The sequence below is a fragment of the Sycon ciliatum genome, chromosome 5 (assembly GCF_964019385.1).
Source record: "Sycon ciliatum chromosome 5, ocSycCili1.1, whole genome shotgun sequence".
Classification (NCBI taxonomy): Eukaryota; Metazoa; Porifera; class Calcarea; order Leucosolenida; family Sycettidae; genus Sycon; species Sycon ciliatum.
The window spans coordinates 9,803,125-9,830,862 of NC_088647.1; the positions used below are offsets into that span (position 1 = coordinate 9,803,125).

General features: G+C 46.8%; 3 protein-coding genes and 1 non-coding gene across 5 annotated transcripts; 2 read left to right on the top strand and 2 right to left on the bottom strand.

The window, feature by feature from the left end:
* Window positions 1-755: 755 nt before the first annotated feature.
* On the bottom strand, window positions 756-6,285 carry LOC135817526 (regulator of chromosome condensation-like). Its single transcript, XM_065330733.1, has 5 exons — window positions 6,103-6,285; window positions 5,643-5,839; window positions 4,995-5,162; window positions 2,893-3,077; window positions 756-2,522 (listed from the first exon to the last, which is right to left on the bottom strand). Exons 1-5 carry the CDS (start codon window positions 6,161-6,163, stop codon window positions 1,904-1,906), a joined length of 1,230 nt encoding a protein of 409 aa, XP_065186805.1. The 5' UTR covers window positions 6,164-6,285; the 3' UTR covers window positions 756-1,903.
* Window positions 6,286-6,477: 192 nt separating this feature from the next.
* Window positions 6,478-6,551, top strand: Trnai-aau (transfer RNA isoleucine (anticodon AAU)). Its single transcript has one exon. It is a non-coding gene; the product is annotated as a tRNA-Ile (tRNA).
* An 8,192-nt stretch (window positions 6,552-14,743) lies between these two features.
* LOC135817528 (uncharacterized) lies at window positions 14,744-20,844 on the top strand. 2 transcript variants are annotated; one of them, XM_065330735.1, is made up of 4 exons: window positions 14,744-15,821; window positions 16,563-16,769; window positions 17,526-17,668; window positions 18,606-20,844. In XM_065330735.1, exons 2-4 carry the CDS (start codon window positions 16,594-16,596, stop codon window positions 20,267-20,269), a joined length of 1,983 nt encoding a protein of 660 aa, XP_065186807.1. In that variant the 5' UTR covers window positions 14,744-15,821; window positions 16,563-16,593; the 3' UTR covers window positions 20,270-20,844. The 2 variants fall into 2 exon arrangements, with proteins under 2 accessions (XP_065186807.1, XP_065186808.1); XM_065330736.1 differs by having other exon boundaries at window positions 14,745-15,405.
* An 879-nt stretch (window positions 20,845-21,723) lies between these two features.
* On the bottom strand, window positions 21,724-26,878 carry LOC135817535 (ornithine decarboxylase-like). Its single transcript, XM_065330742.1, has 9 exons — window positions 26,701-26,878; window positions 26,459-26,557; window positions 26,076-26,184; window positions 25,761-25,848; window positions 25,091-25,475; window positions 24,590-24,906; window positions 23,741-23,841; window positions 23,391-23,602; window positions 21,724-22,718 (listed from the first exon to the last, which is right to left on the bottom strand). The coding sequence occupies exons 3-9, from the start codon at window positions 26,172-26,174 to the stop codon at window positions 22,655-22,657; spliced, it is 1,266 nt and encodes a 421-aa protein (XP_065186814.1). The 5' UTR covers window positions 26,175-26,184; window positions 26,459-26,557; window positions 26,701-26,878; the 3' UTR covers window positions 21,724-22,654.
* Window positions 26,879-27,738: the final 860 nt, after the last annotated feature.

Consider the following 27,738-nt stretch of genomic DNA (forward strand, 5'->3'; position numbering starts at 1 on the left):
GGAAAGAGTACTCTATTGAACGGCCCAACGCGTTAACCTGTCCCTGCGGGAATTTGCGGAAAAAGTCATCGAAAACTTGCGCAAGAAATTGCGGCAGAAAACAACAAAAACGCGGCGAAAAATGCGGAAAGATGTGGAACTTGCCAGGAACTCGCGGAATTATTGGCAGGAAATTGCGGATTTGGGCCAGAAATTTGTTGCATCATTAGAATCGCTATTTGCGTACTGTGCAAATAACCCACGTACAGGATCATAGAAAGCACTGTATACTGCGTGAAAAGTGCAGAAAACAACAAAAAACGCGGGAAATCAGGGACTTTTCAGAAATTTGCGGGTTTTGGCCAAAATCGCGAAATTTGTTGCATCCGTGGAATCGCGATTTCCTGGAGGGACAGGTTAACGGCCGACACCCCCTGAAAACCCCCAAACTCTGGGTACGGTATCCGTCCCGGGATCCAACTGCAGTTACCCTTGCCCCCAATGAAGGTAATACTTGCTACCAGTGTGGGTGGCTAAATCAAAGTGCATCTGATATAAGCTTCACTAGTACACACCACACATGCACACTACATGGCATACATTATTACTTGAATAGTACAAATCCACAGTCGTTGCCATGTAGTGCGTGTATGACATGAGTACCATCTTTCTTGTTTCGATTCTACAAAGAGAAACGTAATGTTATACCCAATGTACGTTAGAATTACTGACGCTTCACTGCATGCACATTGCACACCCACAAAGCACCCACAAAGCACCAGTCGCAGATATGTATCACTTCAAAACAACCAGTGTAGATCCAAGACAGCCGGAAGGCAGGCTACAGACATGGTCGCGAAGAAGAGTTGCTCTGACAAAAAAAAACCCGTGGTGCATATCAATGTGCATGACAGAAACAGCAGCAGCAGCAGAAGCATTGTTTAGCAACCGTTGTTGCTGTACATTGTACAAGAGTCTCTGCATGACAGCATGTATGTGAGGATCAAGTCAAACATTCTAACAATAGATTCATGATTGCCAGGCGGCAGACAACGGCCTGGAGCAGAAACTACAAATCAAGAAAAAGCCTTTTGACAAACACTGACGAAATAGCTGCACAAGGCGGTTACAACTCGGAACCGGTGTAGCTGAGAGCTGAGAGGAGAAAGAGAGAGAGAGAGTGTGAGAGAGAGATCACCAAACTGGATTTTGAAAAGAAGTTGCTAACGGTACAGGAAAAGGAGAGTGGAAAACACAAAACCCGAGATCAGTAGATGCAGCAGTTTGTTCACATGTCCATTGAGTATGAGCGGTGGTCCGGAAATAGAAGAAAGCCAAGTCACTCCGACACCTATTGTTACAAGTATGAGACATGTGAATGAAAGGTTCGCAAGCGAGACAATCAAACAGCGGCGATACCAGGGCGCAATAAAAACCATCCCAAAATGAATACCATGGCACTAGCCCTCAACCAGATAGAGAGAGCGAGAGAGAGAGCACGGCTAAAAGAGAAAACAGGCGACCAAACGCAGCCGGAAAGGCTAAATACCGCAATAGGCAAAGGATCTAGAGAGAAATTGCCACTCCATGTTCTAGGTGACTTTGACGAACGGAGATCTACCGCATCGAAGCAAGACTGCCGTTGTGAGGTCAACAAACTAAGAAACCTCGGTCAAGAAGCAGTCACCCGAGTGTGTTCATTGTAGTGTGGTACAGCAGACCTGATGGGCTCAAACGAGATTCACCTGGCCGGTAGCTAGCTTACAGTTGCAATGTAGTACCATTGCTGTTAGCACTAGGACTGCATACGGTGAGGCTTGTGGCTATAGGACACAATAATATATCGACGGTGGTACCTCAGAAGTAAATAAACTAGTGCTCTCTTGCTGCATGCAGCGCATGGGAAACATGGCCACAACCGCCGCTACTCTACGATAAGGGCTGTGTGTTGGCCACCGCCAGAAATGGCCAGTACTCTTCTACTCTCGATCTGCTTGCCAATCATTGCTGTCGGACAGTCGACGTCATCTTCACCTTCTGAGGCAAGCTGATTATTAGTACCCATGCCCCATGAGAGACTCTTACCGTCCGCATCACAACATAGAGACACGGCTGAGCCTGTCGTCAGATGCGACACGTTGCTCAAGCCTGGCACTTGCGTCATCTCCGTCACCTCCACGTCGCTTCCGCCGAGGCCCAGCCGGCCGTAGTCGGAGCGTCCGAACGCGTACACGCGCCCGCCGTACAGCATTAGGCTGTGATGCTGACCACCGGAGAACTGCGGCTCATGCTCTTTGGCGCTCACATCTGCCGGCGGGAAGTTCTCGAGGCGGCACGGCATGTTTCGCATCTCTACATCGCCCAGTCCCAGCTGCCCGTAGTTGTTCAGACCAAACACGTACACCTCGGTGCCGTGCTCCACAACGGCAAACGTGTGAAACGATCCGCAGTAGACGTCAGTGACGGTGCGATGACGTGGCATCTCCACCCGGTGAGGTTCCAACAGGAACTTCAGACCACGGCGACCACCACGCATGGAGAAACTGAACAAGACACAAAAAGAGCAAGAGAGCTTTGGCTTCAGACCCAGATGTGCATGTATGTTTCGCCTTTACACGGGTCGGGTTAACAGCAATGATCTGCATCTACATGCAAGCGTTTCCGTCGAAGGAACTGTATACTAGCACACTACCACAACAACGACCAACAGTGAACAGCCTAATTTTAACAAGAATGCAGCGAACAGATACACTACAAGAGCCGGTTGTGTTTCACCCAGAGTACATAACCCCCAAGAGTGTGCAACTCCACCATGGGTACTGTCCCGACAGAATTTCAAGTTGACGTCATTTACCCATTGGCTTGTAGAACAGGTCTGAGTGATGGCTTACAACAGAGACATCCTCTACTCACCAGGTCGGAACACGACCAAGCTGACCCTGCTCAGCATTACCAAATGTCCACAGGGTGCCGTCCGCTTTCACCACCGCCATGTGGTCACTACCGGACGACACTCGTACGCAGTCGGCTGGAAAGATCACGGTCGGAACGGTAGCCTTCTTGGTGTCCGCTGTCAAGCCAATAATGCCGTTTCCATCCTAACAAACAAAGGCCAAACATTGATCAGAAAACCAGAGCAGCCCTCTGAGCACAGGACCAGGTATGGGGTGGCAGCACAATGAGTAATGATTATGTAAGTACTGTGCAGAGAAAGTCCATAGATCGGAGCATGTCTGTTTACCTTACCGGCTTTGAAGGAGGCACTCTTTGGAGACCCATTGCCATGCCGAAAGGGCTGACCACTCACATATAAAAGGTAATACCGTAAAACCCCATGTATAGGCCCCCGGCGTATAGAATAGCAGCCTCGATTTCCTGGGCGTATACAAGGGCACGGGCGTTATTTTGGAACCGGGCGTATACAGTAAAACCTGTGACTACCGACCACCCCTTGGTGCCAGCAAAAGCGGTCTTTAGTTAGAGGTTTGCACTGCGTGACCATATATTACGGCTCCCATTATAATATATACATGTATGTATGTCAAAATGCAGCTAATACAATTCCCCAGGACTCGCGCAATACCATTCTTATTTCAGGTCAAACAACACTTGGAGAGAAAGACGGAGAGAGAGAAGATTAATTTGTTGCAGACATCAAATTCAGCTGCTGCTTCTGAAGCCAGTAGTCAAACGTTCCCTGTGGAAGTTTCATTTTGCGCTGGGCTTCAAATTCGTTCATGCGATCAATCGTACCGAGTGTCCTTGTTGTGACTTCTCGATTGCTTGAACGCGATCCTTCAGCATCAGGACCTTGGGGTGCTGCTTTGTTTCTGGATTCCTTGATGCCATCGTCGATTCGTCTGTAGCTGTATGACTGGGGTGAAAGAGCCGCTTAGTCTTCGTTTCTCCTCCGAGTGGTAACATCGATCAGAGAGCGCTTCCGATGCGCTCTCCAACTTCCAAGATGTTTCCTATCATGTTTATTCTTGACAGGGCTTGAAATGTTGACAGGTGTAGTGCAGTCCAAACCGACTCCACAGTCAAAATGACCTGCGTTCATTTGTTCAGCTGTAGTATCGAAAGTTTCCTTTCAGGAAAATGGAAAACCAGCAACATTTCAAGAAGGAGCTTCGAGCAACATTTGATTTCCTACATCGCGGTCGCTAGTTACGAGTCAAAAATCATCTTTGGGACAAGAAAAGGCGGTCGCTGGTCGCATTCAGCGGGTAGTCGCTAGTCACAGTGCATTTTGAATGTGTTTTGTTTATTTGTATACTTTATTTGAATTCGCAAATCCAAACGAGCACAAATGCTCAATGATAAGGCAGCGAATATGTTATTATGTTACAGGGAAGGAGGGTTGGGGAGAAAATAAGGAGAAAAAGAGAGAATGGTAGATATCTCAATGAAGAGCGAAGCGTTATCAAACTACTGTTAGACCGTCCGTGCCTGGCGAAGTGGTCGGTAGTACCAGGCTGGTCGCTAGTCACGGTGGTCTTTAGTTACAGGTTTTACTGTACTTGGAATAGGGATAGCAGTAAGTATTGGGTATCGGTACCTGCACATGTACTGGTGTTGTCGGCATACCTGGGCGTATACATGGGCATGGGCGCTATTTTGAAACAAAAGTGTTGACTTCCCCTGACTGGGCGTGTACACGGAGGGTGGGCGTATACATGGGCTTTTACGGTAACCTTGGTGCACTAAGGTCACACTTAGCATGTTCTTGTGTGGAGCTACATAGTCTACCGCTCAAAGGTAAAAAGTATGCGTATGGATTGACTGCACAAAGAGCAATGTGTGCACAAGGTACAAGCAAGAGTCCAAAAGGCCTCTGGGGGTTTATGGACCCTTGGTACAAGTCTTATGACCTACAGATAGAACACCACCTCCCCAACACGAACACAGGAAGGGAAGTGGTGGCGGGGCGCTCTCGCAGCACTTCACAGTACATGCAGCAATATACCAGTGATCTTGACTTTGCAACACACATCCAGACTGCAAGACAAACTCACCCGAAAGGTACCGCACGCGAGAAGGCTGCCATCGGCCATCAGCAATCCTGTGTGGCTGTCGCCGGCTGAGATCTGCACCACATCACCCTTGAGATCAACAAGACCTGGCAGTGCCTCGTCACCTGTCCGGCCAAGTGCACCTTCGTCGTTGCAACCGAATGTGTACACCTGCAGTGCACCCACGCCCACACATACACATCACGCCCACACATACATCCACACACCCATACATAAACATCACACACACACACACACACACACACACACACACACACACACACACACACACACACCATACACCACACACATATCCACATACATCCACACACAGCTATCCAGTACCATATTTTGACCAGTACTGGAGCAGGTCAACAAACATCAAAACTGAGAGACACGAGGAAGATGCGGAGTTGCTTCCAAAAATATTCCGTCGCTGTTGATGGTATCTCTTTGATCTGACCTATGTAATCTTTAGGATGGCTGCACACAACACACCATGCTGGACATCGTACTGGGGACCCCAGTCAAGCGCATGTTGTGCCGTACATGAAGTCGGCATTTACCCTTCCATATCCAGTTGATTTCTCTTTCAACTGGCATGGGATTTTCTCCAAAGCCTATAGAAGATTTACTAGCCAAATGATTTACCTTGCCCTCTGTTGTCAGTGCCACGGTGTGCATGCCTCCGCAGACCACTTGCTTGATCGGAATATCCTCCAACTCCCGGACAATAGCTGGTCGCCTGCGCTCCATTATATCCTCCCCTAGCCCTAACTGGCCCATATCTCCCTGGCCCAGTGTCAGCAGTGTTCCCTCCGTACGTGATGTGAACCGTTGCAAAGATACTAGGTGCAAATTCACAAAAATGGAGAAAAATGTACAGCATTCAGCAGAGAGGAATTCATTGTGCTTCTCTCTGCTCTACGGAAAACTTCTCAGATAGCTAAGGGAAAACGGACATAAATTGATGTTCATCATTGGAAAGTGATATACATCCATGTGGAAACTAATTCAAGGAGAAATACTGCTTCCGATGACCACTGGGTACTCAAAATAACGACATGGTGCTCAACAGCAACAATCAGTGATTCGCCTTGAAAAATCTTACCTCGAGGCTTCTTGGCACTCGGTCCACTTTGCGAGGAAAGGGAGTGTTTCCTCTTCGACATTTTCGAATATTGCAGCACCAAATCTACTCGGCTTGATGATGATAACTCACTGCAGCGATACACAAGCCTCTTGAAAACACCATAAACAAGGCAAATAATTGTTTAGTTGTGATGATGGCAAACTGAATTTTCGAAAAAAAAGAGTCAACGATTGCATACAAAATTTTCCATGAAACGTGCGGCCGATCCCCCTCGAAACGCGCCATTTTCACATCACCGTAGCAACAGATGGAAAGCTAAGCGTCATGTCGAATCGCGATAGCATCGATAATATCGCTGTACGAGTTGGAGAATGCAATGCTTGATTTGCATGAGCTCCCATAGCTCAGTCGGTTAGAGCGTCGTGCTAATAACGCGAATGTCGCAGGTTCGAGCCCTGCTGGGAGCACGCTCATTTTTTTCTTCAGCTGTTCCGGTCACACTTAGCGCTTGTTGTACTTCGAGTTTCCTGGTGATAAAACATTATTTTTAATAATATTATCAAATTTTTGATAGGGCAATACCATAATACAGGCCTAACACTTAACAGGGTACCCTAGTCCTAGAAATGAAAGGACATGACTGAATTACGGAATAGGTGCAGTGAAGAGCATAAGCGGACTGCAGCGGGGAGTGCATTCCAACGGTCGGAACCGATGAAAGAAACTGAACAGAGACCAAAACGAGTTTTAGCTTTTGGTAGAGTGACAGACGAAGATGCCTGAGAGCGAGTGCAGGAATTGGTACGAGTAGATTTAGAACGAAGGCAAAAGCACGAAACACTAAGATAGAGTTTGAACTGATAGCGCACAGACAAAGGGAGAATGTGATGGCGTGCATTAATAAGGGATACGTCAGAAAAACGAGGCATACTGAACACAATGCGTAGAGCTCTATTACTAAGACGGACTAGACGATCATGAAGAGTTACTGACAAGCAATGAGCAAATGAGTTACTACCATACTCGAGTACTGTCTGAATGGAACAAATATAAAATGCACGCTTTGCAGTCACCGTCATGTGATCTCGGACCTTTCTGAACATGGCTAACTAACAGTTACTTCCAACTAACTTTCCGCTCTAGTTGCCTAACGTGCTCTCCGAAGGAGAGATGTTCGTCGAGTACAATGCCAAGGTACTAGGTATCGAATGTGTGCACTAGGCCATATAAATATATATATGGTTGATTGTGACCTCACCCAGCTGTAGAGCGACGCTAGGGTCCAGGGGCTTGCACTTTGACCTGAACACGACAAATAGCAGTAAGCCGGGCCGCCAAGAACTCTTTCACTTTGACAATGTCTTCTGTCAGCTCCTTGCACAACTGTTTAACGTTCTTGCCAGCTTTGTAAAGGGAGACATCGTCCGCGTACTGTCGAGCCTTGTAGTGCTGGGGTACAGAGGGGAGCTTTCTGACTGACAGATTGAAGAGAGAGGGCCCCAAGACGGAGCCTTGCGGAACCCCCCTGTTGCTACTACTATATGTCAGGCCTTGCTGTAAACAAAATGGCTCAACATTTCCTTTCAAAAGCTACCTTTCTCCGAGTAAAAAAAAACCTTTCTCCGAGTTCCTCCGGTGACTATTTTTAGACTACAGAACCCTCCATTTAAGCTTGGGAAAGGAATTCAAAGAACTACAGTTATGTAGAAAGGCAAGTTGCGACTCAGTCTGTGGAGGTAGCGCTCCTTCATGAACGAATAGCCAATACACTGTACTACATGTACTAGAAGGCTACTCGACACAAAGCTTTTATTACAATCAGCAAAAGGTGAGAGCAACAATGGGCAAAGAACTCAACGCATTCAAATGTAATCAGGGCTTGTAACGGTTATGCCAGTGACTACGAGTCATACTAGTCAAACCGGGTAAATTACATGTAAATTAACACGACATGGAACTACAAGTAAGTTACTTGAAGAAGGAAGAACACCAAAGATACAAGGGATGAAACTCAGAGAGTACAGTACAGTAACATGCTTCAGTTTAGGGCTATATTCTAGCGGCAGGGCTAGGGCATCCTACAACTTACAAGGCTACATCCGCCGCAACTTTCAACGCGCAAGGCCGGGGCCCCCTTTTCAGCGCCACCAGCTGTGCTGGCCAGGGAGCCCTAGACTGTACTAGACATACATGTACAATCAAGAGTATTATCACCCCCCATGGCCCAGGGGGTTGGTTCTTATACTCTTGAGTCTTGGCACAATGTACATGTACATGTCTATGTACATGTACATGTAGGGAGCCCTGGTGCTGACACGGCCAGAGGCGTAGCTTCGCCTTTGCGTGCAGGTTTCGTGTCAAGCTTTTGTGTTCAATGTTACACTTCAATTGAGTGTTCTACCGTAGAATCCCGCGGATAAGCCCATGGGCTTATCTGTTTCACAAGGACATTTCGGTGGGCTTATACGAGAACATGGGCTTATACGCGGACATGGGCTTATACGCCGACACCAAGTTGTGCTATTGAAAAGTATCAAGGAAGTGAGAAATACATGCTAAAAACCACTGTGCAAACAAAAACCACCGATGATTGTGCTGAAATGTACTAAAAAAATAAATAATGTGCATGTACTACGTACAGTGTATATGGTATGGCCAAGAGTCCATAATTTATGGACTCTCGGTGTGACCTAGGCCCATGGGCTTGTACAATGAAGCTTTGTGATGTTCGAACAAACCCTGGGCTTATGCGCGGGCATGGGCTTATACGCGGGTGGGCTTATCCGCGGGATTCTACGGTATTTTATTTCCGAATTTGGGTTGTCTTTTACAATCATGTACATGACTGTACGTCTGTATGGTTTGAATTGGTTTCATGACTTTGTGAATACTAGTACATGTAGTAGTAGCAGTAAACCCGTTCTGAAGGCGATCCGAGTACATCAAGTTCTCATGTACTACTCCAAAGTAGCCTAGCTGACTCTGTGTTACATGTACTGTGTACTGTGTACATGAACACAATACATTGTATATCGCAGCATGGCCATGATCAAGACAATTACAAATAGGGTGTTGCATAGGCCCTTTACAACTCCCTGATTACAAGTGAGCACACATTGTACATGTACATGCACTTCACCCTGTTACTGCAGCACACCTTTTTACTTTCCCCTGGGAGCTTGCCAGTACTAGACTAGAGATGGACCCAGACGGCTCGGGCAGAAGAGTGTGACATGTTTCCTGGTTTGCAGGTCCACCTTTCTCTGAGCCGGCACTTTGAGGCTGTGATGCAGTAGGGAGTGTACTTCTTGCAGCTTAGTGATGATTAGCTCGCACCACTTCCCTGTCGCAGCTCGAGATCCAGGGGCTAGGGCCAGGATGCCCCAGGTACTTATTATCATACCAATCATGTCGATGACTGATGTGACAATTAAATATTATTTGTTTAAATGCTGGTGACATGTGCCACTACAGGATAGAACTGTTACTTGAGGCGCTGCACTTTAAAAACACCTTTTGCTGAGTGTGGACATACATTATACATGTACATGTATATCTTATGGCGGCGGTACTGTATTTAGTTTGCTGCGCAACAAAGCACAGAGAACTTGTGCGAATCATCATACATGTACACACCCAAACAGTCGGAACGAGACAATTGTAGTGCTCTGTGTGATGATCAGTTTGACGTTTTATGCCCCCATATGATTTGTAGCTGGGTGGTTGCTGCTGATGCTGCCGCCTGTTGTAGTTAGCAGTCCTGTACTCCTAAAAAGGGCTCTAGTTCTTTTTTCCCATCTTCTTTGCCTGCGTGCAGCATGCATTCTCCGAATGGGAATGCAATGAAAGTACTCATGGAAAGCTCATCGTCCTGTGCCTGACTGAAGTTTGTAGGGTTGTGTGCTGTACCAGCCACATGTGCATGCACTTTAGCCGGGTATCAAGAAGCACTATGAATATGATGGCATTGTGGGTAGAGTCTAGACCTGCGCCAAGCTGCAGGCTAACGTTAGAGGCTCACCAGGTCATGGTAAAATAGTAGTTTACTAGTACATACTAGTACTGTATATTCACCAGTCCTCCCCGCACCCGCATGTCATGGCTACCCAGCCACCAGTGTACACTATGGCCACGCCTTGGTGCTAGCTCTTCACTTCAGTGACTTCAGTGGTGGAATGACTAGTACCAAGAGTACATAACCCCCCAGAGTGTGCAACGCCTGATCGAGCTCTGTGTAGGGTCTTGGTCGAGCGGAATCGGATCTTTGCGTCATAATCATTGATAATACCGTACACATCTGAGGGGAACCCGGGGAGTCGCGGGTACTCTTGGATCAAAAACAATGGTGCCCTGCCTCGAGACCGGCCTTGCGCTGGTGTGAAGTGTACGCATGACATCAGAAGATCCGATTCCGCTCGACCAAGACCCTACACAGAGCTGGATCGGCGTTGCACACTCTGGGGGGTTATGTACTCTTGCTAGTACCAAGAGTACATAACCCCCCAGAGTGTGCAACGCCTGATCGAGCTCTGTGTAGGGTCTTGGTCGAGCGGAATCGGATCTTTGCGTCATAATCATTGATAATACCGTACACATCTGAGGGGAACCCGGGGAGTCGCGGGTACTCTTGGATCAAAAACAATGGTGCCCTGCCTCGAGACCGGCCTTGCGCTGGTGTGAAGTGTACGCATGACATCAGAAGATCCGATTCCGCTCGACCAAGACCCTACACAGAGCTGGATCGGCGTTGCACACTCTGGGGGGTTATGTACTCTTGCTAGTACTAGTAGTAGTAGTACTACAGACCACAGTCTACAGACAAACAGTAGTAGTACTAGTATGTGCTGCACTAATGACCATCGTCATCAAGACTGAGACTGAGAGTACGAGTGCATGCCCCTCCCTCTCCCGAAGACGGTATGCCTGTCAGTGTATTCTTTGCAGCCAGGCCATGCGTGAGTAGGTAAGTTATCATCAGGTAGTCTATTACACAGTACCGTTGAGCTCTGGGATGCAGTGATCAAGGCTAGTAGTTGAACATTTCTATACTAGCGATGTTTGGAATGTGTGTACATGTGTATGAGGTACATGTAGCAGTTGGGCCAACGCCCTTGTCCTTGACAAACCCAGAAGATACCAAGTCCACTTCCGAAATTTGGTGCTGTATTGTCCACGGTAGCTGGTCTTGAAAGGGTAGGGATGTCCTGGGGTGGCTTGGGCCATCTGCCTGCACTAGAGAGTCACCATGGTCACTGCATAGTCCTCGGTGCTCTATAAAGATCATGCACACATTCCTTCTACGAAGTATAATAGATGCGACACCTTACTCTGATCTGGCCCAGTACTGGAGGATCATCCTAGTCCTAGTCTAAGCATGCATCTACAGACTTCTCTCCTTGTATGGTGTACGTGTACATCTGGGCCTCAAAGAGCATCAGTTATACAACCCCTCTACCCCAGTACTTAGTTAGGCACTAACCACAATAATAATAATAATAATAATGATTGATCACGGTATCAGTATTCATGCCAATCATGCCCTAATTGTACTTGTACTTGTAGGCCTAAACGCCAGGGAATAAATGTAGCAATATATGGCACCGCAGTCCAGAAAACTCTTGCAATGTACCACATGTAGGTATCTACCACATGCAGTGCACAGTGTAAGTGTTTGGGCTGTGCAATTAGACAATACAGTTCTACTAGTAGTCTATAGCCCTAAACTGAATGCACCTGTATGCTGAATACCGAGACCGGATTCCTTTGCATGAGACCCATACATGGCTGCAAGTGCTCCTGCAGCTACTGAGCCTGGCAACGGATATGCTGGATGCGCTTATGGATAGACTAGCGTGTATATGTACATGTACATGTACATGTAGATACATGTACTCAGTATTGAGATCATGGCTTACCAACCCTTTACTGGGCCTCAGAGTATGGCATAAGCACTGGGACAACAATAACTCCCTAACATGCACTGGTCGAATGATAAGGTGTTCAGCTGGGTAGCCCACTACAGTCTATTGAGTATTGTAGTGTAGGGTCCTAGAATTATTTGTAGGCTATTCAGTCCTGGCGCCCCTCCCCAGCACATGGCACGTGAGAGTGATGATGGATGATCAGAGCACATCCCGGTACGGTGTGGTGTAAGTCATACGGGCTTTGAAACTGTGCTAACATGGTCATGTGCACAGCCAGGCCGGAGTCATGACAATACAGTACTGACCTACATGTATCATCACTCTTTGTGTTTCCTACTCAAGAGAGTCAAGACCCCAGATAAGATGAGAGCTTATACATGCATGCATATCATCACCATGATTGTATCTATCACTGTATCAGTGTGTAATAATATTATTATTTCAACAATGCACACCAGGCCGAAGCTGTTTTATTATGGCACTGATTATCAGACCGAGAGAATCCCTAGCAGAGTACACTCGTACACTACCCAGTATAAAAAAATGTGTACTCTACTGAGTCAACTGCATGTCGAGAGGGCAGTGGATGTAATGTCTACTAATGAGTGCGTTCCAACACACCTGCCCCCAGCCGATGTTCTGGAGGTGTTGCTACACAACAGAATCCACCAGTGTGGTACTGACAGCCGGACATGCTCGAGCATTCATGTTGCATAACCACCTGACGTGGCCACGTCTTTCCAAGCCACATTGGCCCAGAGCACACTTGAACCCTCGAATTGTCGACATGTAAACACACTGCATCTTCTGCTGGGGTACACTAGTCACTATGTTTTATAGTGTAGCGCGCGTATCCACGGTGACACCATTGCCAGAGTTCATGTCACTAGGGCACTCACTCAGTGTTAGTGACAGCCCAGCACGAGTGGTCGTTGGAGCTAGTGTTGTGCATCTACCAACATTAGCAACAACACCGGTAAAACTGCTTGACTCTCCTACATGTAGATCCTCGTGAACTCGGCAAGAAGTTCCTGCATTGTCCGCACTGATCCGGGGGTATGTCCGGAGTGAGGTCAAGTACGACTGTTATATCCTGGTATCAGTCCATCGGCACGCAGTCACGTGCGTTAGGTGGCGGAGGCACCAGCGCCTCGGCTCCATCTTCTAGTATTCCGCCTCTGTTCAGTGCTTCCAGAAAGTCCACCTGGCTCTCGTGTTTGTTTGTTTGTTTGTAGTCTGCCTCGTAATGAAGTAATATCATCCACTGGCGTCATGTAGACAGTGTAGTGAGGGTTTACCGTACTACGTTGCATGCCGCCTACACGATCGTTTTTTGCTCGCATACGTACAGGAACATCATCACTCTACCCGGATCGCGGACACCACACTCTTCCTCTCGAAACTGGAAAACAGCGAAACAAAAAATCCTGGGCGAGAGATCGTTACGCATTACTGGAGCTGAGTATGCGTGAATCAATAATCCAACGAGATCAAGTAACCAACTCAGGAAGTCGGTTTCACCATTCATGGTAGATCCACAAAGCCTGAAACTATTACTTGGCCACGAGAAGTACATGCAGTCTAGGCATTGGCGGATAATGCTCGAAAAGGTGGCAGATTCTGCTCGAAAAGCAGTGAAATTGGCAGAACCATACAAACCTTATGGCGGGCAATCCCTCGAATTCTGCTCCATTTCTCTATCCACATACCAAACATGCATGAAACTTATCAGAAAAAGTACCGAATTCTGCCGGCATTATTCGCAAAGGCCTAACATGCACAGGGTGTGTAGACCTGTCCTGTCGGTACTTCTCGACACGAGTTGACCACAATATTAGAAAAGACGTCTAACTGTGAGTATTGTGTCAACCTGGACAGGCTGGAGTGTCTTCAACTCCTAGCAAGAGTATCTCTTGCTCCAAGTAAGTATTGCGCTTGGTTCGCTCAACCGGGATATTCAATGTATCTTGGCTGTCCGGCCACGTCGCGACGTCGCTCGACTAAGCGGAAGTACAATCATGATTGTAGCACGTCAGTTGCGGTCCCGAAGACATACTCATCATGGCCGTACAACCATGACACGACCATGACAACTAAAACCATGCGGGGAGATGGAACCCCACCTCAGGTCGGCCCAAGTCGCTGAAGCCAGTGAAGGCAAGTGAAGCTTCGAAGCCCAAACTCCAAAGCGGGGAGCATACTATTTCTACTCCTTGCTCCAAAGACTAAGTGAAAGAAACGCGTTGTCATGATGCCTGGTGTCATGCATTATCCCTGACTATGACGCCTTGACGGAGTGGCCAGATCGACAGAGCGAGCCTGGGCTGCTGGGCCCAGCCTGGACATAGCTTTACTTTAGATCAGCAACATGTTGGTCGTCGCGTGTAAGGTCTAATTTCTCTAAAAGGTCAACACTAGCATCGAACTTTACTTGTTCAAGTGATGCCAATCTGGGTTTCAGCCATGCTACTCTTGCACAGACGCTTAGTGTTGGACTGAAGTGACTTTCAATAATTTCGAGCGGAATGCACTTGAAGGTACGCCTCGAGTGGGCGCACTTAGCCACGAAGTGCGCCTTTTGAGCTGACCAGGACGGGAAGTTCACGCGCGAACACTGGTTCCCAGGACACGCGCAGGCCCCCTCTCGAGTTTCGTCAGGTCCGGTGCGATGTGTAGCTAGCTGTGCGAGGATCTGCACGCTGGTCGTCAAATCTTCTTCAAACTACAACATGGCCTCGGACTCGTGTGGCTTGACCACTGGGTGCAGTCGTGCGTGATCACGCCGTTATGTATTGTCTTTGATGAAATTCATCATTCTACTATTCAGTTCGCCTCGTGTCTGCGTGAGGTGGAAAAATGTGGTTCATCAGCGTAGGCGGTCACGAGGAAGCTGAAGCGAGCCAGTGATATCATGAGAGGAAACAGCGACCACTGTCCAGGTTTTTAGTGTCCAGTGGATGTAGTGGTGGTCGGAACACACCCCAGTTGCCAACCAGTGTGTCGTTCGCCGCTGAGTAGAGCAACGAGTCTGGCAAAGTAGATGGGCAGATTCCTGGGCTGAAGACGAGTACGGCTGCATCCATCGTTGTGAGCACTACTGTGAGGGACAAATAAATCCGAGACGTTTTGGAAGTGCAGCGGACGGTAGATCTACCTGGCACTGATGGTTGCTGGCCCACTACCACTGTACCAGCCCCAGTTTCACTGTCAGGTCCGGGCCGGGAGTGCACAGTCGACTGTACTGCCACTGTACCACCTGTAGTGGCTTACTGTAGCACAAGAGAAGAGAAGAGTTGGTGGGAGTGTTATGCTGCACGCCCTTAGCCACGGGCATCATCAGAGTCCACATCATATTACTCATCCCGTCCAGGAGTGTCTGTCCCCATACCTCTACTAGGTAAGATATCCCCGGGTTAATCCGGACCCACCTCTAATTCAAGCCAAAGAGTTACATCCTTGTTCTTAGTCGTTGCTTCTGCTATCCGCACCGTATCAGGCTGGTTGTGGAGTGAGAAGTGTGAGTGCTAAGTTAGGGGAACACTCGAGGAAAGACCAAGGAAGGAGCACTCCCTGCAGTTCAGCGTCCAGTGCATGTCATAAAACAAGACTTGCTCCCACTGTAAATACGCCAGTATCTCCAGCAGCAGCCCCAGTAGCATCAGCATCATCATCACCAGCAGCAGCAGACGCAGCGCTAACAGTGCACAGCTTCCTATCTCTACCTCTCTACCATTACCAACCATCTGGAAGTGGTACACATTGTCACCTTTGACAGCTGTCACCAAAATCAAACCTCCCTCCACAACTGCCGGGGTAAGTGCAAAATGAGATACAATCAGCCATGTAAATGTCAACACGCAGTATGAAGATACGCATAGGGCCTAGGGTACTCCAGTAGTTGCGAAATATTGGGCAACTTGATAGCATGTACACGCTTCATTGCTAATTACAACATGATGGGCTAAGCAATGCTTTACATTTTCGAGAACAGAATATCGCCAAATTCTTGTAGACATACACCAATCTGTATTCTGTACTGAACTACAGTATTTGGCATGTATCCCGTTCAGTCATTGCCGCCCAGAGCCTGACTGTAGTACATATACATAAGCCGCACACGGAGACAGCGCACAAGCACAGTGCCTTCAACGTTGATCATCTTATACACATTCTGTGGCAGTTGTGTCAAACTAATTATAATGCACGGATATTGTGACAACATGCTGCTTTCCAGTACTACACATTGCCAGATTTTACTTGGACCGCAGAGGCATAGTGTAAAAACTGTAAAGTGATTGGCATCTCCAATCATGACTGGATAACACACCAGTTGGACTGCTCACATTTCTTCAAAGAAAAAAAGTTTACAATAGATACGATGTCGCACGGCCCGGAGACCTGAGTCAATGCAGGGAGATGAACTTCAGTGCTTGGAGCTGTGCTGAAGGTGAGTTGCACGGCTAGGGCAAGCCAGCTGCTAAAAGCACTCTGGCGTACGAGCAACAACACACAAACTAGATTTCCCTCTGCTGTGACCATATGCTCCTATTCCAGGTGATACAACACAACAGCTTTGCCGAATGCCATGAGCACCATTGCGGGAGTCGGTACAAGGTCACCACTTAGGACGACATCATCGCTGCCGACACAGGATGACGGCGGTGGCAGTGCAGCCGAGACGTTTGCAATCGGTTTTGCAATCGGCGGCACTCTGCTCCTGGCAGGCGTGATCATTGTGCTAGTCCTACAGACCAGAAGAGGGTGGGTAACATTTAAATTTTTTAATACATCCAACAGTTCGGCCGCATGGTCTCGTGTGTGTCTGAACTTTGAATCCTCTTGCATGGACTATCTTAAAGCATGACATCACAGGACCGGAGGAAGCAGTTTTTGATTGGTCCGGCCATACCCTAGCCTTTCATACAGTTTGTGTATGATATGGAGGGTATACACGTGTCCTCCTCAGCAGCCAACACATGTGATGGCCAAAAAGTTGGTCGGGTCACGGCCTGACCAACCGGATCGGTTCCGCTGGGCATGCATTACTGGCATAGAAGCTAACGAAAAAGCAAAAATCCGAATATTGCAAATAGAGCAGGAACGTATGTCAGAACACAATGATAACTAAACTTCATTTGTGGTAGATCCCGTGCGGTTCCTGTTGTTAGCTTCTTCGAAGTATAGTTGCCCACAAGCCATCCTTCGGGGTCTCTTACGCACCGGCCTGTAACTCTTGTGACGTTGGCGAATACTCAGGATTGTTAAAAAGGCATTCATTTTATACATACCTGTACATGCTTTTAGTTTGACAGCATATTACTACAATACAAGGGTATTATCTAATACCACACATGTACATCTGAAGCCAATTTTCAGGCTCCTGTTGCATTTTCAAAAGGTTTCATGCTATTTCTTTCTAGAAGATTGGAAGCCACCATCATACTTGGAGCGGAGTACATGTCAAACACTGATTGCTGCTGTCCTGAATTAAGATCACGCTTACTGTCGGTGTTGCAGGAAGTTCAAATCATGCTTGAAGAAGACACCGAAAGATCCACCATTAGTGGTGACGAGCATACAGCTAACAAGCAGCAGCAAGTATAACAATGGCAGCACTCCACACGGCACACTGCAGCTGGATGAACCTCTGCCAGGAAGATGTGAGTTGTCACGATATTGGCGACCTGCAATGCCATTAGACTAAGAGTGATACATTCCGGCATACATTTTGCATTTATGGATTGGTGGCTAATCTACATGTATAGTATCAAGGGTACATGGGAGCTATGTACTCTCGATAGTATGTCCCTGCCGTCATTTCACTTTCCTTTCTCGCATTCAACTAAATTTTTGGAGCTTGTAACTCAGTCTCCGCATGCCCTGGCACCGTTGGTATCTGATTAACAATGCAGCAGGGAGCAAAAAACCGAAGACAATATGAATTGCTAGCATTGTAGCAAACAAATTCTGGTTGGATTGGCTGCGACCAGCGTGTCAACTTCCACAACTCCACAGCTTGTTGGTTGTATCGCTTCCACAACTGTTTTTGGAGCAACGTGAGAATTTCTTCTTCCATCTAGATACTTTGATCATGCCAATCGATCAAAAATGACCGACGCTGTTAACACGGGCTTTTAAATTGAACCCAGGATGAGCTTCAATCCGCCACGAACACACTTTGAGTGACGTGCGCTGGGCTTGATCCAGCATTGCACTTGCAAGTTGTTCCTCGGGCCATACGAGACTTCATAACGGCATGCAGTGTGCAATCTCCTCAGGTCAGCCCTCTTCATGTAGACACACAACCTTTTCTCAACCTGTACAGGTGTCAACTCGGGTTGAGAATTCTCATGTAAACAAGCCTGCGTTATAGTCATTGGTACATAATCGATCCCGCCAGATCATGTATATATGCAATGTGCACTCGGGTCGTAGTAAACAAGTGGGTGTACCAAATAATCCGGGCTGTGTGAATGGTTGACACACCTGCCTGTGAAGGCGAATGTTGAAGTTTGCTTCCAACAAGCGCACTGAATGGCATGCCTGTACTGATAGAATCAATGTGCACGTGATCTGCTGGTTTCTTTCTGTGCACAGTCAGCCGGATTTCAAGCATCGCCAATGGCTCACTGAATTGCTTCAGCCCGGGAGGAACTCTACACCGCTCGCCATCGTCAGCCACGGCGACATCTCGCGCTCCACAAATATCTCCCACTATACCAATAGTACCGGCACCTCTCCCTCCTCCTTTGACGACGGATTCGCTACCGCGCGATACGTCTAGAGACCACCTGTACTCCGATCCGGAGGCTTGTTATCGAATGCCACTGGATGCAATCATGACCAGGGATAACACTGCGGAGCAATCTGACCCGCACACCTATGCTGATCCGGACGCAACGCTACCACGCCGCAGCACTGTCAGTGGGAGGCCAGTCCCGGCTCCTCCGGATGGCCTGGAGTATGGCTCTGTACCCGTAGCTGAGGCACAGAAACGGGCAATGCAGGACCGCAAGGCGCGTGCCGCCACCATGCACTTTGCCACAGACGACAGTGATATCGACTATGGGCCGTACCGCACTACCGACCTCAAGTCTAGCACCAGCCTGAGCAACGTGCACGCCAGTACACAATGCGAACCGGCCTATCATGTTCAACCCGTGGCTGGCGGCTCGTGGAACAAGCGTGTATCCACTCACAGCTCGGCTGTTCCTCCTCCGACCGGTCGTCCTCCCTTATCACCAAGTCACCAGCGTTCCTCCAGCATGAGCCTCTCCCCAAGAACCACAACAAAGCTGTCTTCACTCAGGTCAACTTTGAGCTCGGTCCGGGGCCCACGGAAATCGCACAGTCTGCAGAACCTTGCAAGTCGTGTTAATGAGAGTAAATTGCGGGGTGAGTTACCTCCCAAGCCTCCTCGCCAGCGGCAAAATCTACCTGTTGTCCCAAGTGCCCTCGTGGAAGGTCCTCCAAAACCTCCGAGAGTAAAGCATGTGGACCCTGATTATATCTTTGTCAAGTCAAAGTCCTCGGAGAATGCTGCTGTGGATAATTCCCAGCCCAGGCGAACTCCACTCCGCACGTGCAAGTCAGTCCCAACACGTCTCCATGCTGCGCACAAGCGTGTGTCTAGCTCATCCTCTGCAGCTGACCAAAAACAGGCAGCAGTGCTGGTTAATGTCGTGCCCAAGCCGCTCGTCCGCATGGCCAGTAGTGAACAGATTGAGCTTCCCGACTCCCTGCGCCGACCTTCGGCTGTTCACCTAGCTGAACCTCTCTCTGACCTGAGTGAGTCCGCAGGTTGCCTTGACCTCAAGGATGCACTTGCTCATGCACAGAGTCGGGACGGAAAGGATCAAGCTGGCACAATTTCCCCGGTCCTGGAAGGGGACATGAGTGACAATGATGAGGATGCAGCAGGAGTTGAATTGAGTAATTTTGGCCGAATGAACAGACGCCATAGCACCAGCTTGCCTGATCTCTCTCAGCTAATGACAGGGCCTGGCGCAGATCGGGTCCGTGATAAGTGGCAGTTTCGTATGAGTGCCGTGAAAGAAGGGTCACGTGACGAGAACGACCCACTGCGGCAGGCCAGCTTTGAGCACAGTCTTCAGGAACGGCAGGCACGCAAGCTATTCCTGCATTCACGAATGTCCGCAGTGGACAATGAGTTATTGAAGCCGCCTGAGGAGCCGGAATGCGAACCGAACTACTGGGTGCTTGAGAAGCAGGCAAGTCAGGAATCGTTCAGCTCACTCTAATTGAAGATACAGTAGCGTGCATTGAAATCCTATTTTCAAATTTTCTTGAAACCGAGTATTAGAATGTTTTCCTGGCACAAGCAAGCTACTGTGCAGATCGGTGTAGACACGCCTTGAGTTGGTCATTCTCACTGCATAGCCACACGCTAGCACACTAGCTAGCTATTGAACTGACCAATTTGTGCTTCAGAGCATCCCTCCCCAGTCCAATTCCACATAATCTACCTTCCATGGAGCAGCAGACCAGTGGTCACGTGAGGCCACTCCATGCAAAACACTTCAAAATGATGATGCAACATGTATGTCGCTAATGCATAACTACAACAACCTCTAACCCTGGTATACTAGCCCATTCCTAGTGAAGCTACATAACAAAAAGTAAGATGAGAGGTGATACGTATACCGATACGGATACACCGCACCTGTGATTACGAGGTATCTTGACATAATTATTGTAAATACCAGAAGTTAACTTTTAAAAATTGAAGATCGTTATTGTTACATGTATCTGATCTGAGTATTATCCTGAAATTGTGGAAACTTTGACGAAATGGGAAAGTTTTGATAGCAACGCAGTGTTAATCTTGGTATTGTGGGCTTGCAATGCCGGTTTTGTGCAGGACGACTGCTTCAATGGCAGCTACATGACTGTACAGTTGCGTTCGGTGAAATCCAACCCAAAGTGCAAACTGGCAACCTGTACTGCACCAGTTCCGATTACATCATTGTATTCGTACATGTGTACGTCCACTTCCAGGGCGCCGCATACATGTGCGCACTCTGGGTCGGATTTCACCAAGCACAACTGAATACAGTGTACAAATTAATGTATGTGTACTGTAAAGCAGGAGAAACGTGACAGAAGACCAGTAGTCTGTAGAGCCGCACTAGATCTTATGTCAGTTGTACAGATCCACGGAATCCCGTAGACGCGGTTGGGTGCATGTTTATTGTGTGCTATGCATGTGCATTTGACCAATTATAATATAATATATTATATACCCTGAAATACTCAGTCCAGCAGAGACGGAATGGGAAGACAGAACCAAAGAGGAGACATGACAATACAGCGCAATTTTAGCCTCATAATTTAAATTTTAATGGCAAGCAATCGCTTTTCCAGCTTCTTCATCTTTGTTAGAACAGTTACTAATGACAAGCTAGATCTTTGTCAGAAATAGCTTTTCGTATGAAATGCCTTCACTAGCTTCAGGGCCCATACAATATCATTTCACCATGACAATTCCACTGAAACACTCTAAAATGATAGAAACCATTCCATTGGGACATTTCAACTGTTACTAATCTCTTAAAAAAATTGTTTGAACAGTTGATGAAGACAATTCGAACGCACCCTAGTATAGGAGATACCGTCAAAATTACCTCCAAACCATCCCGTTTCCAACTGCCCAATATACACACACGTACATGCACTCTCTCCTGCAATACATGAATCGAATCAGGGCGAACCAAGAGACCCAACACATTTCCTCTCAGGCTCTGTACAATGGAGGTGAGTGGACAACATCAAAATTATGACATTGTACAAGACATATCTGGTACAAAGTAAATCAGCTGAAAAATAACTTAGCAGTACTTCTACATGAAAATACAGTTGGGGACCTGCTTGGAAGTGAACACACTGTATGATCTTCCTGCTGAAAACTGAAGCAAGTTATTGAGCCATCTGTACACGCCACTGAATACTGTAGCACCTCAAAACGAAAGGGTGGAGTCTACATAATATTATACACAAATGTACAGTAGACACAGCATGAAAATCGGCTGTACAATACGCAGGACAGTTCACACAGAAAGTAAGGTTGTTTTGCACCACTTAGATGATGGTGGGTTGCACAAACCAAAGACTAGCAATACATCCACTTTGAAGGCACTGCTGCAAAGGGATACTAAGAAAGTGTGGAACTAACAGCTCTATGGATAACACCAGCTTAAAGAGAACAAGCAAAAGTCAAACCTGAAAAATTCAACAAATCTGCTGAAGGGACGGGGCGTTGCATTCAGCACATTCACACAGACAACAGTCATTGAAGCACTACAGGGTGACAGGGACCATAACATCACAAAAACACAACATAATCATTTGAGCAATAGAAGATATAGCTTCTGCTCAAGAATATAACAAGTTACAGCAAAGTATAGGTCAAGGAGCCAGTAAGAAACATACAAAATGGTCAGAAACGAAACACAAGGAGGAAGTTGCCACTCTAGCAACAAAGACGGATATCTTTGACATGATAAAATATGATTTGTTGATATAGGTTTGTGCTTTTGCATGGATTTTGTGTTAATTTAATACAGACAGGAAATTTTTAAAAGAAAATTAAGCAGATGACGTGTCTATTAGGGTGCAGACTATCCAGCTTAGGATACATTTACGACCAGTTGCAAAGGGCTGCCAGGAGATAGGACGTTAGAAACTGCCTCCCTGTAAAACAACACACAAAAGCAGATATTATAGACCCGTACAAAACATAAACAATATGTAAATCTACACTGCACAAAACCGATCACATAGCGAGTGTAGGTCATCATGAATTACCAAAAAAAAACTCAGTCACGCTGAGGGTACAGCGCTAAATCACCTTACAAGTTAGGTGATAACAGGGATCCACGTGTCTTTTCCAGTACAAGCAGAAATTACACCGTAAAACGACCATGTGAACCGGGGAGAGGGTGCAGCAAAGACGGGTCACAATAACCTAAACAAGACGCTTTAAGTGGGGTGGTCTTCGCGGAGGTGCACACTCTGGTGCATGTACTCCTCCTACACATACAACGGCACTGAACCGGTTACAGCCCACGCACACTCACATTTGCATCTGGCGGTAATTTTAACAGCCTTCGTAGGACACTGACAATGTTGGGGTTTGGGGAATTGAGGCCTTCCTGACACGAATAGACCTTTTGATAGTTGAGTTCGGATAGGGATTGACCAAATGGCGAAAGTTTGACGTCGACTCAGCATGCACGGATTAATCCGTCCTGTCGGTGTGAAAATGCTAGGGTTTCGGGCCATACAGTTTTGGGAGTGCAAGAAAAAAGCCAGAAATGTCTATGACAGAGATTAATGCGACAATAAAAATTCAAGAAAACTCACTTTGAGGAGTTGTCTACATAGTAGTAACAGTCCGGAGTGGAGTAACCATTGAAGGTCGATGAGGACGATTTGGTGTAAGCACCCATATCTTCGAAATACAGAACATCGCCAATTTCCAATGGCGGTAGCTTAGTCTCCTTCAGGATGACATCCATGGAGTCACATGTCGGGCCCCAAATACTGCATGTACGTGCATCAACATCCTCTGTATCCTAGAGAATCAACAGAAATCAAGGAGAAAAGAAAGATGTCAGAGCACAAAAGGGAGAGCAATAAGAACCCAACAAGAGCATGTGGACAACAGCACAAAGAAAAGACAAAGGTGATAAAGGACTCCATGTTCGACTTACACGGAAGGCAATTTTTGGGAAGACCTCGGCATGGTCGAAGAGGATACAATTGAACGAGCCATAAACTCCGTCACTAACATAGTACATGTAGGACGAGTTGCCTGCACAAGAGCAGAAACAAAACATACAAGACTTGAAAGTGATGACGCCAATAATTAACATAATAGCACAACCCTGAAAAGAAGAGGTTTGTGCGACTTCGGCAATAATTGGGGAATTGTGTGTTGCTCCCTATGTGGGAGCTAGCGCTATTCCTGTCGACTGAACAAAACTAAACTCGCGCTCATGTCAAACAACAAAGTAGCAACGGTTTAGTTCCAGAACAATTTCTTGTCACATCAATAAAAGTGACACCCCCCCCCCCCCCCCACCCCCGAATTCTCACTTGACTGACTCACGAATGCCATCCAGAGCACAAAATACAACTCTGGATCACATTAATCTAATGGGGTTTATGCATAACACTCCTGCCATTTATCTTGAGGGGCACCCCCACTAAAACGGTATACACTGTGATACCCACAAGTGTTATGCAACTGGCTGTACCTGCCAAATAAGGGACAAGTTGCCCCGCAGGAAAGCGACAGCCGAGTTTTATGCATCAACCCCATTTGCAAATACCAAACACATAGCAAAGTACCGTAGAAGGCCAATTCCAGACTGTGCCTGCAGATGTGACACTGTATTGCGCACGTTTCGAAAAGTCAACATTTTCAAGATTCTGCCCTGGGGACCAAAGCCTAGGGGAGCCCGAGCCATACAAAACCACGCAAGAACAACTGCACAATGCAACAGCAAAAGAACAAAAAAAGCATTTGTCAACTAGAATGAAAAGTGAGCAGGACTAACCATCTGGCTGCTCCACTTCACGTATGCTCGAGACAGTGACGGCTAGGGTAGCGCAAGCAGATGCGTAAAATCTTCCCGGCTCAGCAATGATGGAGACATCACACGACTCCGGGAAATGCTCATCCAAGGACCGATTCAGCTCACCAGCTATCTCCTCAAAGGAGATCTTCACAGAATCAGTACCAGGAAATCCTCCTCCAATGTCAAGAATATTGAATTGGTAGCCCAGCTCTTCTCCCACGGTAAACACTTTGGCAGCTGCTGCAACGGCATCTGAGAAGGCGGTAGCGTTCTGGCAACCACTGCCAACATGAAAGCTGCAAATACAGAAATACAAGATTGCTTTACTTACTAGATAGAGAAAAACTACAAGAGCACAGAGCAAAACCACGGCTCAGTAGGAACAATTGGAATAACTAGATCTCATCAGAACAAATCAGTGAGGGCAAGTATAGGTCATCATAGCCAAAAGAGCAAAATCACCCAGGAAGATTGACTCACCTGACACCAACAACATTCAGGTCAAGATCCTTGGCACGCTGCAAGAGGCTGGGTGCATTAGCAGGATCAGCTCCAAATTTCACACCGAGCTGGCAGATAGCATCAGGATCATCAGCCCGGATGCGCAAAAGCAACCTGGCTCCAGGATAGATTTTCTTGACCTTGTCCAGCTCAAGTTTGTTGTCGAATGTCATTAGGGAGCACCCTTCCTTCTCGGCATACTCCAGGTGAGACTTGAATTTGCATGGGTTGGCATACACAATTCGGCTTGGTGACACCCCAAGACCAAGGACAGTTTTGATTTCGATCTTGCTGGCACAGTCAAAGCCAACTCCCAAACCAGCCAACAAGCGCACGAGGATGGGGTCATCATTGCACTTCACAGCTGAAAACACAATAGGATCAAAAACAGTACACAGCACAGCTCACAACACAAGTAAATGCAGACAATGAGCCACTATCCAGCCATGTCCACTAGGAATGGCATTGAGCTTTAATAGTAATCGGCAGAAAATAATATGAGCTATTAAAGTTCATGCCTGTGCGTACAGCACTGCAGTACAGAAAAATGTTTCCATGCAAAGTAACGTGTTAGTTGCACTATTAGGCAAAGTACATGCAGCTCCACGAAAACACGAAAAACACTACAAAACCACAAAGCATCGCTCACCGTAGAATGGAGCAACACGGGGGAGATGTGTCTTCCACTGCTCGTGCTTCTGAACAACAGCACCCAAATCCACACCGTAGTAGGACTCCTAGAAGAGAAGAGATAGACAAGTACTGAATTAACACAGCGGTGCTGAAAAGGGAAAACTGAGGTGATGTAGCGATATCCAACACTTTCAAACGGGAATAGAGCTAGCAATGCTTCGAGATTTCTCAAGTACCACACCCACACAAGAGGAAGTATTTTCCAAGATGGCCGACACGAAAAAATTCGCATCCATAGCCATGAATATTGATTGCATGTACATGTACTTACTTTTCCTTCTTTCTGGTATTTCTCCACAACATCCTTGGCCGAGAAACCCACCGGGAGCACGTCGACCTTGATGCTACTTCCAATATTGATAGACTCCATACTTGAGATACTGGAGAGAGAAGGAAATCAAGAAACAATTATACTCAGTCAAATTTTCTGGATACAATTTTTATTGTCACATCATTGCAATTACCGTATCTCAATAACACACCAAAAAATTGTCTGAACCGAGAATAGACAATAAAGGAAATGATACAGGTTTTGCCAGGCCAGGACTAGCAGCATCCTGGAGGCCTCTTGCAAAGAGCAGATATACAGCGAAGAAGACCTCTAAACGGATTAGTATTTTGTGTAGAGCAGTATGTTACACAAGATGAGCTTACAGAACGCTAGCTGGCGTCCCACTCAGGCTCAAAGTTAACGTCTAGCTGATCACGGTAAAGACAGATGCCTTCCGGTCGAGTGACTTCCAGCGGGGTCCACTGTGCATAAGAGAAAAAGAAGTTAGTTTTATGTACTGAGCAAGAACAATAAAAATACAAAGTCATTTGTCAATTTACTTCTCAACAAATTAAAAAACAGTTCCAAGACAGTTGCAAAGCAAACGTGTTGACAAAATACTTACACGGACCAAGGATACATGAAGGCTGTGTCGCGGAATGATGACGGTTACAAGAAACACCGTAAAGAAGGAGAAGGCATCGGAAAGAAGGTAACGAGATGGAAGGAAAGAATCTTGCTACCGTTAGTTCTACTCCATCCAAAAGAAAGGAAAAAATTGATGCGGCGCATGCGTGTTATTGGTTGCTAGTGCAATGATGGCCGCAGTTTTCACTTTTGACGTTTTTTTGGAGTCGGTCGTGCATTTGTAGTACAGTGTAGCTGTACTGCTGTGTACGTGTACTCGTACAGACTCAAGATCAAGTAGCTCCGGCCGAAGTGGCACGCATGCACGCGGGCTGGGACGCTACGCGTATACGCCCTTTTTGACTCCTTTCGCGAGATTGGCATACCAGTACAGTCTGTATCGGCTATAGCGTACCCTTTTGATTTCCGTGATTTTATCACTATAACCGATGCACGATGCATCACGCGATACGATCGATTTTTTTCGATCGACACATGAAAGGCAAGGAAATACTTCCAGCATGGCGTTTTGACAAATGAGCATGCTGCATACTTGACAGTGCCCGCATTTCCATAAAAAATTCTGTTATTGTACATGTGTCACTATCAAAATAAGCAACGTGAAGAACGTGAAGAAAGTAAAAAAATAGGGTCTTTGATATTATTGCAACATGTATTTTAAAGTTATCACTATAGACGATAATAATGTAGTGTGTTCTGCATGTTTTGATTCTTTGTTGCCATCATAATATCCGATATATCATTACATCCGATAATATTGGTTATACCGGTAGTGATATTTGTACTGGATAAAATACGTTTTGCTTTTGATATTTCGTACCAATATCACTGTAGCCAATATATTCTTATATCCGGTCACTCTATAGCCGATACAGACTGTATTAATATGTACTACGAGCTCGATCGAGCGCTCGGATCGTAGTCGTAGACCTACTCAGTCGTAGATCTACTCGTAGCATAGCTACACACATGTAGCTGCATGCAGCAGTGAATCTGTACTGTACTACAGTGCATT

What these genes read in the sequence shown, in the direction of transcription:
- LOC135817526 (XM_065330733.1), bottom strand. Translation starts at nt 6,163, where the DNA reads ATGTCGAAGAGGAAACACTCCCTTTCCTCGCAAAGTGGACCGAGTGCC. An exon ending in CACTGACAACAGAGGGCAAG is followed by an intron (nt 5,163 to 5,642) that starts GTAAATCATTTG and finishes GGTGCACTGCAG; the next exon opens with GTGTACACATTCGGTTGCAA. An exon ending in TCGCGTGCGGTACCTTTCGG is followed by an intron (nt 3,078 to 4,994) that starts GTGAGTTTGTCT and finishes TTTGTTTGTTAG; the next exon opens with GATGGAAACGGCATTATTGG.
- LOC135817535 (XM_065330742.1), bottom strand. Translation starts at nt 26,174, where the DNA reads ATGGAGTCTATCAATATTGGAAGTAGCATCAAGGTCGACGTGCTCCCG. An exon ending in CTGAATGTTGTTGGTGTCAG is followed by an intron (nt 24,907 to 25,090) that starts GTGAGTCAATCT and finishes CTGTATTTGCAG; the next exon opens with CTTTCATGTTGGCAGTGGTT. An exon ending in TCCCAAAAATTGCCTTCCGT is followed by an intron (nt 23,603 to 23,740) that starts GTAAGTCGAACA and finishes TTGATTCTCTAG; the next exon opens with GATACAGAGGATGTTGATGC.
- LOC135817528 (XM_065330735.1), top strand. Translation starts at nt 16,594, where the DNA reads ATGAGCACCATTGCGGGAGTCGGTACAAGGTCACCACTTAGGACGACA. An exon ending in GTCCTACAGACCAGAAGAGG is followed by an intron (nt 16,770 to 17,525) that starts GTGGGTAACATT and finishes TCGGTGTTGCAG; the next exon opens with GAAGTTCAAATCATGCTTGA. An exon ending in TGAACCTCTGCCAGGAAGAT is followed by an intron (nt 17,669 to 18,605) that starts GTGAGTTGTCAC and finishes TTCTGTGCACAG; the next exon opens with TCAGCCGGATTTCAAGCATC.